At 54.2% G+C, this 12811-nt stretch overlaps 3 protein-coding genes across 3 annotated transcripts; 2 read left to right on the top strand and 1 right to left on the bottom strand.

Annotated features, from left to right (window-relative positions):
• Positions 1 to 191: 191 nt before the first annotated feature.
• On the top strand, positions 192 to 2269 carry J4E88_007510 (uncharacterized protein; the record flags this gene model as incomplete). The annotated part of the gene is made up of 5 exons (XM_049401127.1): positions 192 to 248; positions 303 to 431; positions 490 to 802; positions 868 to 1378; positions 1432 to 2269. The coding sequence occupies 5 exons, from the start codon at positions 192 to 194 to the stop codon at positions 2267 to 2269; spliced, it is 1848 nt and encodes a 615-aa protein (XP_049252811.1).
• A 3402-nt stretch (positions 2270 to 5671) lies between these two features.
• Positions 5672 to 7929, bottom strand: J4E88_007509 (uncharacterized protein; the record flags this gene model as incomplete). Its single annotated transcript, XM_049401126.1, has 2 exons — positions 5672 to 6763; positions 6811 to 7929. The coding sequence occupies 2 exons, from the start codon at positions 7927 to 7929 to the stop codon at positions 5672 to 5674; spliced, it is 2211 nt and encodes a 736-aa protein (XP_049252810.1).
• Positions 7930 to 9907: 1978 nt separating this feature from the next.
• On the top strand, positions 9908 to 10987 carry J4E88_007508 (uncharacterized protein; the record flags this gene model as incomplete). The annotated part of the gene is made up of 1 exon (XM_049401125.1): positions 9908 to 10987. One exon carries the CDS (start codon positions 9908 to 9910, stop codon positions 10985 to 10987), a length of 1080 nt encoding a protein of 359 aa, XP_049252809.1.
• Between the last annotated feature and the right edge of the window lie 1824 nt (positions 10988 to 12811).

The raw sequence follows: 12811 nt of genomic DNA, 5'->3' as shown, positions 1-12811 counted from the left end.
GAGTGTCTACCAATTGACTCCAAGCGGCATGATATCGAGCCTCTCGCCATCCCCATGTTGGGAACTCGGCACGGGCCTGGCGTTGCCTTGCTTACCTTTCGCATATCCCGCGGCTGTTCGCTGACATATCCTTTCATTGCATCCTCTCTTATGGACGTCGTTGTCCAGAGTGTCCATCTCCGCTGCCACCTATGCTTTCGTTTGGACGAGTCGGAAATGCGGCGTATCGCGATGTACCCGGAGTCTATGTACGTGGTGGCTCGGACCCTACCATCTTCTCTTGTATCTGACAAGTCTGTCAGACACATATTGCCGACCCCAATGAGCGCCGGCGGATGGCCCTCGCCGAGGTAGACAAGGCGCCCTTCGGCTGGTATCATATACGACTAGCAGTCGTGACAGGCATTGGTTTCTTCACCGATGCGTACTCTGTGAGTCTGACAGTAACATGAACGACAATGTTGAAAAGCCGACTAACAATATCTTCAGCTGTTCGCCATAAACCTAGCTGTCATCCTGCTAGGAATTGTGTACTGGCAAGATACGGAACACCAAGGCGTCATGCCCCATGATGCCGATACAGCCATCAAAGTCGCTACGTCCGCCGGCGCCATCTTCGGCCAATGTATCTTTGGGTACTTGGGCGATGTTCTAGGAAGGAAGAAGATGTACGGAGTAGAGCTGATTATTATTATCTGCACAACACTCGCACAATCGCTTTGCGGTGAATCAGCGACCCTTTCCATCGTGGGTGTGCTCATCTTTTACAGAGTTGTAATGGGAATCGGCGTAGGTGGTGACTGTACGTACACGTTCCATGCAACATTTCCATATCCTCTTGTCGATGATACGCTAATCATACATCAGACCCGCTTAGTGCAGTTATTACGGCAGAATTTGCCAGTACCAGATACCGGGGAGGCATCATCGCCGCCGTTTTCGCCATGCAAGGCCTCGGCCAACTTGCAGCCGCCTTAGTAACTCTCATCGTAGTCATAGTCTACAAAGACCACTTGATCGTGGTAGCTAACGTTGGAGAATGCGTCGGGCAATGCTCCATGCATGTTGACAAGATGTGGCGCATTATCATCGCCTTCGGTGGAATTCCCGCCTGGTTCGCGCTTTACTACAGACTCACAGTACCGGAAACGCCACGATACACGTTTGATGTGCTGTACGATGTTGAAAAGGCCTCAGTTGATGCGCGAAAGTACCGCTATGGTAAGCAGGGTAACGTGGTCAATCCAGTCACACAGGCGAAGGCGCGTAGCGATATGGCCAAGTACAAGACGCCGCGGCCTACGTTGATGGAAGTACTGCGTTTTTACTCACGGAAACGCCAAGCTATCCGCCTATTCGGCACCTCTATGTCCTGGTTGTATGTGCAGCAATTTACTACTTTAGCTATAGAACAAGCTGACATTCACATAGATTTTTAGACATGGCCTTCTATGGTCTTGGCTTCTCCTCTGCATCACTGATGTCGACTGTGGGCTTCGACCAACGCGCAAACCTCTACCTCTACCTACGCAACATGGCCACAGGGCAAATTGTGCTCATCTGCGCCGGTGCCCTTCCTGGCTACTGGCTCACCGTCTTCACCGTCGACACCATAGGCCGCAAACCCATTCAAATCGCCGGGTTCGGAATCCTGACCATCATCTTCTGTGTTCTTGGCTTCGCCTGGCAAGGCCTCACAAAAACCCACTTACTAGTACTATACGTCTTAGCACAATTCTTCTTCAACTTCGGGCCCAATGCCACGACTTTTATAGCGCCAGCCGAGATCTTTCCGACTAGGGTACGATGTACAGGCCATGGAATCAGCGCAGGAATGGGCAAGTTAGGCGCCGTGTTCGCACAGATTTTCTTTGCACCCATGATCAAGAGGGGGGCTACGCATGACAATCCTACACCCTGGATCCACGGTGTAATGCAGATTTTCGCGCTCTTCATGTTCCTGGGTATGCTTACCAGTTTTCTTGTTCCAGAGTCGAAGAGAGCAAGACTGGAGGAACTGGCTGGCGAAAAAGAGGACGTGTATGAGTTACAGGCTGGCCAGTGGCGAGATCGTGGTGGTGTTGCGAGTAGAGGGACTGTGAACGTGGAAGGTGCATTGGGGAACAATTCGGTAGTTTTTGCGAGGGAAAGCGGAAGTGCGAGTGCGAGGAGTGTGGACCGGGATAGTGAAGGGGGATTGAGGGAGGGGGACATGGAGAAGAAGTGGTGGAGACACAGACAGAAGGACATTCATCCTCATGCTGTTTGATCGTCTTGCTAGATAGAACCTCGTCTTTTTTTACTCTTTAGAATTACGATGATATGGGCTGACTCGGATACCTGTAGAATAAAGATGCCTCACTAACGATACCCGCATAGTTCCTCCAATTCATGTCCGTTTTCATGTCAGTTCCTTGCTAGCTAGATACCCATCAGACGATTGACATGAGTTCTGGTCACCAACCCACTTCTCGGCAACGTATCTGTAGATCTCGCGTTCAAAACGGTATGCATCCGCGTTACAAAGTGAGGCTAGATGGGCTAGCACGACTTCATTCGACATACAAGATCACATTCCACCTTGTGCTTATTTCCCTAGTGTTTCTCGTGGTGCGCCTCTTCTCTTCTTACGAGGCGTCATATCTTGATGTTTACTTAGGAGCGCTTTCAATCTAGAACTCTGAATGTGTTGTAATGTCAATTTGAGTCGCTCGCATAGCTACGGTGTCGCTGACACGTGCTGCAACCACAGTGATGGTGATGGTGACGGTGACGTAGCTCGTAATTCCGGTCTGGCAAAGGACGCACCTCATTTTCTCTTTCCTGCAATGCGACTCTGACATCAACATTTGGAGGTTCGGTCCACTTACACCAATCAGGCCTTCACCTCGAAGGGAGCACCATCGTACACAAGTGTCAGTCGGCGGGCAGCACAAAGCCCACATGCGTGATGTCAAGATTGTCGAACATGCTCATGCGCCTCTTGAGCTCTCCAATAACGCCTCAACCTCCTCTTGACCCAGCCTCCGCACGCCCTCCACACCCATCAACCTCCCGCCCACCTCGTCCACGAAGCTCCCCCCAACCCCCTCAACGCTCTGTCCCTCGACACCCTGCCTCTCAAAACTAGTCGTCCTCTTCCCCTCCAACCCACACGCCACAATTCTGTCAAACCACCACAAATCCGTATTCACGTTCAGCCCCACCCCATGACTCGTTATATTCCTCCGCATATGCACACCAATGGCGGCAATCTTATCCTCTGGACTCGTCCAGACACCTGTATGCTCTGTTGTCATGGCTTTGATACTGTATTTCGCACAGGTAGCTATCAGGCTCTTTTCTAACAAGCAGACGTAGTTTCTAGGTGTGAGTCTATGGGTACGCAGGTCGATGATGGGATACGCGACTAGTTGACCGGGGCCGTGGAAGGTGGTTTGGCCGCCGCGCAGGGCTTCGGTAAAGGAGGCGCGGTTATTGGCGCGCAGATAGGTTTGTTGGTCTGGGGAGACATTGCCAATTTCTCGTCGACCGCATGTGTAGACGGGTGTGAATTCAGTGGTTATGATGTGTGGTGGTGGTGGTGGGGACGCATTGAGTGGCGGTTTCGAGGCGAGAAAGCGCGACACGAGAGATTCTTGAAGGCGAGCTGCTGTTGCGTAGGAAACAAGGCCTCGTAGGTGGATATGGTGCAGCTTCTGCGGGATAGAGCTTGCCATTACTGTCGTCGCAAGTCTTCCGAGATGAGTGTCTGGGGTCTGGGACCTTGGTATCGACTTATCGATAAGGTTTTGTAACGCGACGCGACTTGACTCTGCGACTGCGAGGACATCGACTGCATCTTACGCACAACCACGAGTCCCCGCTCTGTTCATTGCACTATCATGGCAGGGATCAAGCGATCAATCAACGGACAAGTCAAACCCCATAACCAGCCTCAACAGCCGGAAGATGTAGCCATGACAGATGCGACACCACCATGTGGACAGCCGCAAGCACCCTCCAGCAACATCACCTCGTCCGGCACCACTACAGAAAAGCAGACGAACCCACCAAAACGAGCGTCTCACGCAAAGGACTCTCCTTCAAAGTCTGCGCCAGCAAAGCAACCTTCCAAGCCTCGCTCCGCAACCCATCAACCCCGCCAAAAGCTCGCCAGACTGCCCAAAAGTACGTAGACCCCGTTTCACAGATGGACCAAATCTAACAAACTTCCTAGACACAACAATAAGCACCCGGCCACTTCTTCACGCACCTTTACCAACTCCTTTCTCCTCATCCGCTTCCCCCAAAGCCCTATACATAACCGCCACGTCACCGTACGTACCCGCCCTGAAACGGATCCGGAAACTACTCACGCAGATAACCAAGCGCGAGAAGCAATCTGCCGCGTCCTTGAATAAGGCGGGAAGAGGAGGAGAAGGGAGAGGCGGGGGACGATATGCGCAAGCAAATGGACGGTTAGAAGCGAGGGATGTGGAGGCTGAGATCGCAAGCGCGATGGGTAGGGAGGGTAGCGACGGTCGTGGTAGGAATAAGAGCTATACAGATGGTGTGGGTGAAAGTGGGACTCGAGATGGCAAGCGAGAAAACGTCCATCTTAAAGCGACAGGGCGGGCGATACCGAGGGCGTTGGAGATAGGATTGCATTTTCAGGGCGAAGAGGATTGTTGGGTCAAGATTGAGATGGGGAATGTGAGTGCGATTGATGATGTTGAGGCCGGGGATCGGATGGCAGAAGACGAGGGTAGGGAAGCGGAGATGGGCCAAGTAGCGGAGGATGCAGATGATGTACCGGAGACGAGGATACGCATTTTGAGTTCTGTCACTGTTACTATCGGCTTAGTAATGTAGTTCTCACACGTCACGACAGTCTTGGTTCATTAGTGTAAAGTAGATACCCAGGCAATTTACAACATAGTTCGCGAGTCATGTTTGTGTCGTTGAAGTGTATGTGTTCTCCGATTGCTCTCCTAACCCAATCTCTCTGCCCACCTATTCATCACGGATCCCCCAATTCCCAAGCCAGTAAAAAAAGGAGACGCAAAGGAAAAGATAGTCGTGTTTACAAAAGAAAAGGTTCATCGCTCGCTGACCGCAGTGAATGACTGTTTGGCCTCGAAAGAATCCTTCAATGCTTCCCACCCTTCCGAAAGAGATAAACGCCTGGGAGGTCAGAGGCTGACACTGTGAGTCCTGAACGCCAGTAGAACGAAAGATACAGATGCATTACCCGTTAACTACGCCGAAAGGGAAGAAAGTCTGCTGTGGTGATTCGGTATAACGGTGTTTCTCCAGCCGCAGTTGTCTCATCTGAGACAAGTGCGGTGACATGGATAGTTTGGGTAGTTGTGTGGGTGGTTCTGTTGCGGAACATTTGCGATTAGTCACGACATCGTGGAGGTGCTACCATCGTGCAACATTGCGTCGCGAACAGCCTAACAATGATGTTGCTGCGAGCCATCCATAAGTGGGTATCGTAGTGTAACGCAGCGAATGGCCTTGATGAGAATGACAGTAGTCTGGCATCGGCGTATAACCCAGAATTCCGCGGGAGAACATCTCAAGCGTTGACGCTCAGTATGCTGCTCCTGGGCCCGATCGCTGAGGTGGCGCCTCACAAAGCCAGTCTTTCCTAGCATAGTGATAAAAGACTTTGGCATTTGTCTCTTCAACGTTCGGCCTTGGGATACTGGTTGAGCATGGCCATGACCGCGACACCTATTGCAACGACTGTTACCATGGCCCCAACCGGACCGCCATAGTACATGGCAGCTCGATCAGGCCGATGGGCAACCAAGGAATTTGCCTTCCCTGACTGCTTTGAACCGTTTGGCTCAACAGAATGTCCGTTTTGTTCCCTCGTATTGGGAAGTGATACTTCTGGGCCGTCTTCGTCGAGGTCCTTCTCTTTGATGATGGTGATTTCACCTTGCTCGGCCTCATCGTCTGAGCCCTCAACGCCAGTCTTACTGCTCGCTCTTGCGGATGCACTGTTGCTTCTGCTCCGCCGTTGAGCTTCCTTGCCAGCAGTCTTTGCATTGTCTTCTCTGATGTTTTCGATCATCTCTGCCAAGGTTTTGCGATCGGCCTCTGCTGTCTCGGCTCTTTCCCGGTACCGCTCCATTTGCTGCTTCATCTCATTCATCTCGGACATCATGAGCTCCAGGCGTTGCTGTAAGCGAGCAGTGGCGTCCTCGGCGCTGGCGGGAGATGTGGGCCCGTTATCTGAATCAGTGAGCTCTTCGCGCTGTGTATCGGCTGCCTCGGTTTCGGGCGTCTCATCTTCGCCAAGGATAGTCTCTGTGTCTCCTTGGTCCTTGGTTGTCTCACGCTCGAGGCGGGCTGCTCGCTCTTCTGCGTCTTCCCTTGCGCGACGCTCTTCGTTCAACAAGGTCTCCAAGTCACGCAGCCGCATGCCCTGCGTTTCGATCTCTTTCTTCGCACTAGTCAAGGCCTCTGTGAGTGTAGACAGCTGTGCGTCAGAGCGCACCGGTGACGCTGTCTTTGGACGTTCGGTGTCGGACCTCCTAAGGGACGATGCAACGTCGGGCTTTTCGGGTAAAGGCTGTTGTGGTGGGGGCGCAGGCGGATCTGAAAATCTCGCCTTGATGCTGCCGTCTTTGATCGGCGATATTCTGGCCTGGTTGATTGGCGAGGCCTTCGCGGGTTCCTTCTTGGTGTCTGCGGAGAGGATAGCATTGATGTAGTGGTGGGTCTGCTGGAGGTCCTGCGACTGCTGCTTTGCTGCCTTGATTTCGGTCTAAGGCTGTTAGAGAGGGGTACCACGAGTAGCTAGGTCGCACTTACATTGAGCTTCTTCACAACCTGCTCCATTGTGATGGGTTGTAGCCAGAAATTGGGGTGTCGGGGTTGCTGCATGCCGTTTGGGTAATTGGCCATGGCGCCCGGGCCCGGGAGTCGCTGACCGTTGACAGAGCCTTGGCTGGGCGTGCGACCACGCATATTCGCCATTTGCTGTTGGCCGTTGGGGCTCATCATGTTAGAGAGCTGGGGTCCTTCGAGCTCGCCGAAGTTGAGGTCGATCATGTCGCTACTGGATCGTGCATAAATGCCCGCATGTTCAACGCGCGCGGCGACTTTGTGGTGAACGATGGTCTTCTGGTCTTCGCTGACAATGTCGATGCCGAGTTCCAGCATGTCCTGCTCGCGTAGCTCGTGGGGGTCAGAGTCTCTGTTCTCCTGCGACAGACGGGAGCCGTTGACAAAGGTGCCGTTGGACGACTTGACGTCTCGGATCCAGATCTTGCCCTGGCGGTCGGCCCATACCTCGGCGTGTTGTCTCGAGAGGACTTTGGAGTCGAAGTATCCATTGAGTGGCGTGGGAATTGTCTTGTTGTTCGTCTGGCGGCCAATGCGGAGGACGTCGGGGAAGAAGGGGACGGTGATGGTCTTGCGCTCAAAGGTGCCGTTCATGGGGACCAGGTGCAGTACGGCGGTGCTCTCCTGGGGCGATGCGCGTGGGGCGCCGTTGGGCTGTTGCTGGGCCGGGACCTGGCCATTGTGCTGTGAGGGAACCATGGCGGAAGGGGCTTGCAGGGCACTCATGGCCGAAGCGGCTGATGAGGCGGGGCCGGCAGAGGCGATGGGCTGGGGGCGTGCGGCAGTGATTCCGGCGATGGGCTCAGTCTTGGTCGCGGGCCATAGTCCCTTGGGGGCTTTTGCTTTGCGGGTGGCCGCCCAGTCGGTGCCGGCGGGCTGCTGGGGGGTGCCGTTTGGCTGCGAGGCAGAGGACGAGGCAGAGAGAGTCGAGGTGCCCGAGGCCTGTGAAGAGAGGCTCGACGACGAGTTGGACCGCTGGGCGCTCTTCCGAGGCATGAACATGCCACCACCGTTGGACACGCCCTCAGCGCTCCATGCCTGCCGATTGATGTTCTGGTAGTTGACGGGGGGCGCAACTGCCGTCATTGGCGAGGTCGTGTGCGGCGGAGGGAAGGAGGTGGGCGTGTTTGGGGTCCGGCGTCACTTTTCCTCTCCTGCACGATTCCCGTCTTGTCCGAATTTAGCGGCGCGACACCAGCGTGACGACGCCGAGAGCAAGCGACAACAACAAAGAGGCCTCGCGACGTCGGCTATGCACGCATGCGTCGCGCTCGATGCCGGTGTCCGGGATGGGCGTCGCGGGTGGGCTTGGGGGGGTTGCCGCCGTCGTCGTCGTCGTCTTCTGTCGTTCGTGTGCTGGCCGGGGAGAGCCCGTGCGACGTCGCAGCGATGCAAGGCGCTGCAGACAGGCGGAGGATGCAGCAGCAGCGTCTCTGGGATGGGTGGGCAGCAGCGGAGGCCACGGGACGGGCTGCGTGATGGTTGGGGTGGGCAGTATAGATGGGGGAGCGTGTTTCGATGAGCAGGAGGTCCTGTTCGGGCCTTGGGGACGCTGCAACGCTTACTGGCCAGCTGGGCGACACGACGGCTCAGGCGCAATGGCGACGTCGAGTAGGGGGCAGCACGAGCAGAATCACGACGCAACGAGGCAGATGCTGCGGCTACGTCCAACACGCGCGCGGTGGAGATGTCAAGCCGTGGTTGAAACTATTTCGCCTCATTCCCGCCAGCCCTGGACTGAAGGGGCCACCTGGGCAGCCGTTGCAGAGGTCACGTGCGCAGCGCCGTCGTGTCAGGTCAAGGGAGTCTGTGGAAACCACCAAAGCCTCATGTAGGGGCTGAACGCGCTGTACCTCTTGCGTGCCACTGCATCTGCTGACGTCGTGTCGACATGCCCAGCAGTAGCTTCCTCGTGCATCCATGGCTGCGTTTTCCCCGGATTTCGGTGGTTTCGTCTTGGCGTTGATGAGCCGCGGCGGGCGAGACTGCAGCTTCAAGTGGGACACTCAAACTCCCCTCCTGCCTTCTCTCACCATCCGACGCTGCAGAGCTACAAGATGCCAGTACCAGTCGGCTCAATGCCTCAAGGGGCGCATGGCCCTTCAACATTAGACAAGCGTAGGGCTCTGAGTTTGCCTGTGCCTGGCCATAGCTAACAGCGCATAGTGAAGATGGGTGGCATGATGGGTGGATGTACGGTGAACATACAGACCAGGAAATGCATGCGCTGACCTCCTGACAGCCGTCGGCCTGATCATTGGCTTCATCTTCGGTTCGCCTCGTCTCACGCCTTTGCATGCTCTTCGCTGACTCTTGTAGGCTTCACCAACATCGTCCGCTTCGGCCCTGGACCCAACGGAATGCTGCGCACACTAGGCCAATATATGATGGGATCTGCAGCGACCTTTGGGTATGCATACTTTACTCCAGCTGCTCACGCTGTTATGTTCTGACATTTCCTGCAGCTTCTTCATGGCCATTGGCACCACCATCCGGACGGACAGCTCCCCCATCGCTACACAAGCTTTCGCCAGCGCTCACCGAAGACCCATGATCCTCCCAAGAGAATACCAATACCCCCGCGCTGCTCAAACTGAGAAAATTTGACGTCTTGACCAGTGGGCAGGTCGTCAGCGGCGAGAACCTGGATCGGTCTAGCATTGTACATGAGTGGTGTGCAGCAACTACTTTCAAGACTTGCGAATGTATAATAGGCAGCAGAGCAGCCTCACTAGAGGCACACGGAATTGAGCTGGCGAAGACGAACGTCATTGATCGCCTGTAGTCACCGTCTTTCCCTTCACCTTCACTTTTTTACTCCTGGTCACGCACCCTTGGGCTACTGTAGTCTGACCTTTTCCCCATTCGTATCTGTCACCCGTTGTTTCTATTGTGGAAATCACTTCCCCCCCTGCTCGCCTGCGGGACTACGTCAAAACCCTATTTCTCACGTCGGACCCCAACTTGTCCATGTCTTTCACGGTCTACCTATATATTCTATTGCACCTGCGTCACGATGACTCTCTTTCCGCTTAACGCAGACGTTGCACCATCGTCTAACACGATGCCTTCACAGCTCACTCCCGGTCCCTCTAGTGCCCCTAGACCGCCTATAACGTACAGCCGCCGTTCCGTTACTTCACGCAATGCAGATGCGACCAGCAACATAGTCAAAGACGAAGCGAAGCGTGAAGAGACCCTCAAAGGGATCGTTCTCAGCGCCCACGGCGGTAATGACTTCTACGAGAACGCGGCGCGACGAGCGACCAGGATCGACTACTGTTCACAAAACGTCGCAAGGCAGAGCAAAACGGGGTCACACACCATCTCTTCTTTGAAAGCTGGAAAGAGAGCGGAACAGTCGGAATCTCCACGTGCCGCGGGAAATGACAACGCCAGCGACGAAGACGAGGAGGACATTGCTGAAGCCATTGCACGCTCTCTGGGCAAGACAATTGAAGATCGTAACGTTGTGCGCCCCTTCCCCTCGGTACATGACGACTCCAACATCGCCGAAACGAAGATCTTGTCGCTATTGGCAGCTTCTGAGCCAGCGAAGTCTACTGCTAGGTCTAGCTCATACGGATCTACCGGCAGCGGCTCTACGTCTGGTTCGACTCCGCCACACATTCCACTCCATGCTCTCCTCAACCACATCAGATCAGCTGCGAAGAACGTACAAGAGCTCGACACCAACGAGCTGGCCAGACGTGCTCCTGAGCTGACATTCATCATGAACAGTTGGCAGAACACCGTAGCCAAGGTTCTCTCAGCGACCGAGGCTGCCGAGCTCAAGCGAATCCAGGACATCCAAGGCCATCTAGATTACGACCAAGCCCTGGAAGAGGAGTGTCGAAAGAAGTTGAACGCGCTCGGGAAGCGATGCGGAGCCCAGGTGCTCCAGATGAAACAAGGCCATCAAAAGGAGTTGATGAAGCAAAAGGAGATGTATGAGGCTTACATCTCACAACACATGGCGAAGCCGCCTACTCCTCGAGCTCCAGCTTTAGTACGACCGGCGTTCGTTTTCACTGCTGGCGGCCGAGGTTTTCCCGAGCAGCAGCAGATGTCCTCGTCCTCGAATCCGGGTCCTCCGTCCGATGAGGGACCGGGTTGGGCTCGCAAGAGGGCTAGACTATCGTAAGGACGGGGTTAAATCATGTGGCGTGACGTGGCGTCTACAGATCTGCTTGCAGGTTTGGAGAGTAGCGGTTATATCTAGTTGCTGGTGACAGTGGCTTTGAATGAGATACAGATGAGCATTCCAACATACCCTGGAGCATATTGTGACCGTCGTGCAATACATCAATGAGGCTGATCTCATAACCTGGAGGTACTCACAGCGTTTCTCATAATCAAGACTTACCGCAGAGACTCGTGTACACCCCCGAGCTGCTGTGTGGTAACGTACAACACGACGTAGAAGATAGCGACTACGTCCCAGCTATACTATCCTTACGCTCAGCAATCCCCATGACATAGTAAATGCCTGCAGCATACCATCCACAAAACCACATCTGTACTGTGCCGAGTGTGTTTGATCAACCTCACTAATGTGTTAGCGTGGCTAGGTACCCCCACAGTTGGGGTGGTTCCCTATTTGCAAAACGCCTGGGGTTTCGCGGTTTCGGAAGACGCAACGAAAGAATAGTGGAACGCGGCGCATGCCGTTTTGCGCATCATGAAGCGGAAGCATTGTGTAGGTTTATTTTTGGGGGTAGTGGATTTGAGTCCTCGGATCGTGTCGGGCCGTTTGGTAGATGTGGAAGGGTGGAAATGGTGGTGGGTTGCATGTCGGGCTTGCGATAGCCACTGACCTGTAGGGTCCGAGGATGCCTTCGCCCTTTGATGTACACCTGTATTAAGTTTACTGTGATGGCTCGTTAGACTCATGTGAAGATAACGTTCTTCTATTGCCGAGTGTAAGATGACGCTGGCAGAAGCAAGCAAATTGCGGCCGACTTACCTATCCTTTGACCGCGCAATCTATCTTCTGTACCCAACAGCCCCTGCGCAAAATAGGAGGAGTGAGATTGTAATGGACCCTTTTCTTTGCCTTTCAAGTCCAAAGCATGGCATGTGAGTTCAATGTTGGCGTGGCATGGCATGGCATGTGCATACCTATTGCCGGCGCGTCACCGTCGCGCCTCTATCATGCACACCTGCCTACCTACCTAGGTAGGTACGACCAAAACGACACAAACTTTACAACCCGACGCGAAGAGCAGCACTTTTGTAAATGCACGACCCATGCGACGTGTAAGATCGCTGTCCACTATAGCGGCATCCTGCAGACGTCTCGCAGCTTCGTACCTGACAATCATAACCAACCAAACCCAGTCATACCTGTCAAGCCAAAAGTGCGTATTGGCGGCACCGGCTACAGCTTGGCGGCGACACGTTGATGACACAGCCCAGATGCATGCCACCCGCGTCCCCCAGCGAATTCGCGGCTGTAAGACGATTCGTGGCATGAGCTTGCGAGTACTGCGACCCTTTTGGTTGCATCTCATCATCAGCCCCGCTGAAGGACGTTTCAAAGCAGCAACCCACCCATGTCGCGCCATCGTTGCGGAGCGCATCCGATGCACCTTGTAGCACATATCACCTTCTCACATCTCTAGTCTTTGGATATTTTGGCACTCTTGCAATTCTTCTTCCCCTCTCTATACGTCTTTTGGTTTCTTCGTATGGCCTATTGAAAGCTTTCGTGGCGTTGTCATCGCCATGGAGTCACGCCAATACATCTCTACATCTCCATGTAGATGTTTGCTGTCCGTGACAAAGAGACAAACTCCAGACTTCGTGCTTGATGCACCAACCTGTCCGTTTGTGCAATAGGTACGCAAACCCGTGACCGTATAATCTACGTCCGTACGACGCGCGCAGACAATCATGAGACTCGGTGGCTCACAAGACGATAAGGCTCAGTCACAAATACACCCCACGGCTGTCATAAGAACATTTG

This window comes from Alternaria novae-zelandiae (genome assembly GCF_023758075.1).
Source record: "Alternaria novae-zelandiae strain BMP 2774 chromosome Unknown scaffold_16, whole genome shotgun sequence".
Classification (NCBI taxonomy): Eukaryota; Fungi; Ascomycota; class Dothideomycetes; order Pleosporales; family Pleosporaceae; genus Alternaria; species Alternaria novae-zelandiae.
The sequence above is the reverse complement of the archived record's forward strand: the minus strand, read 5'-3'. Positions and strand labels throughout refer to the sequence as shown.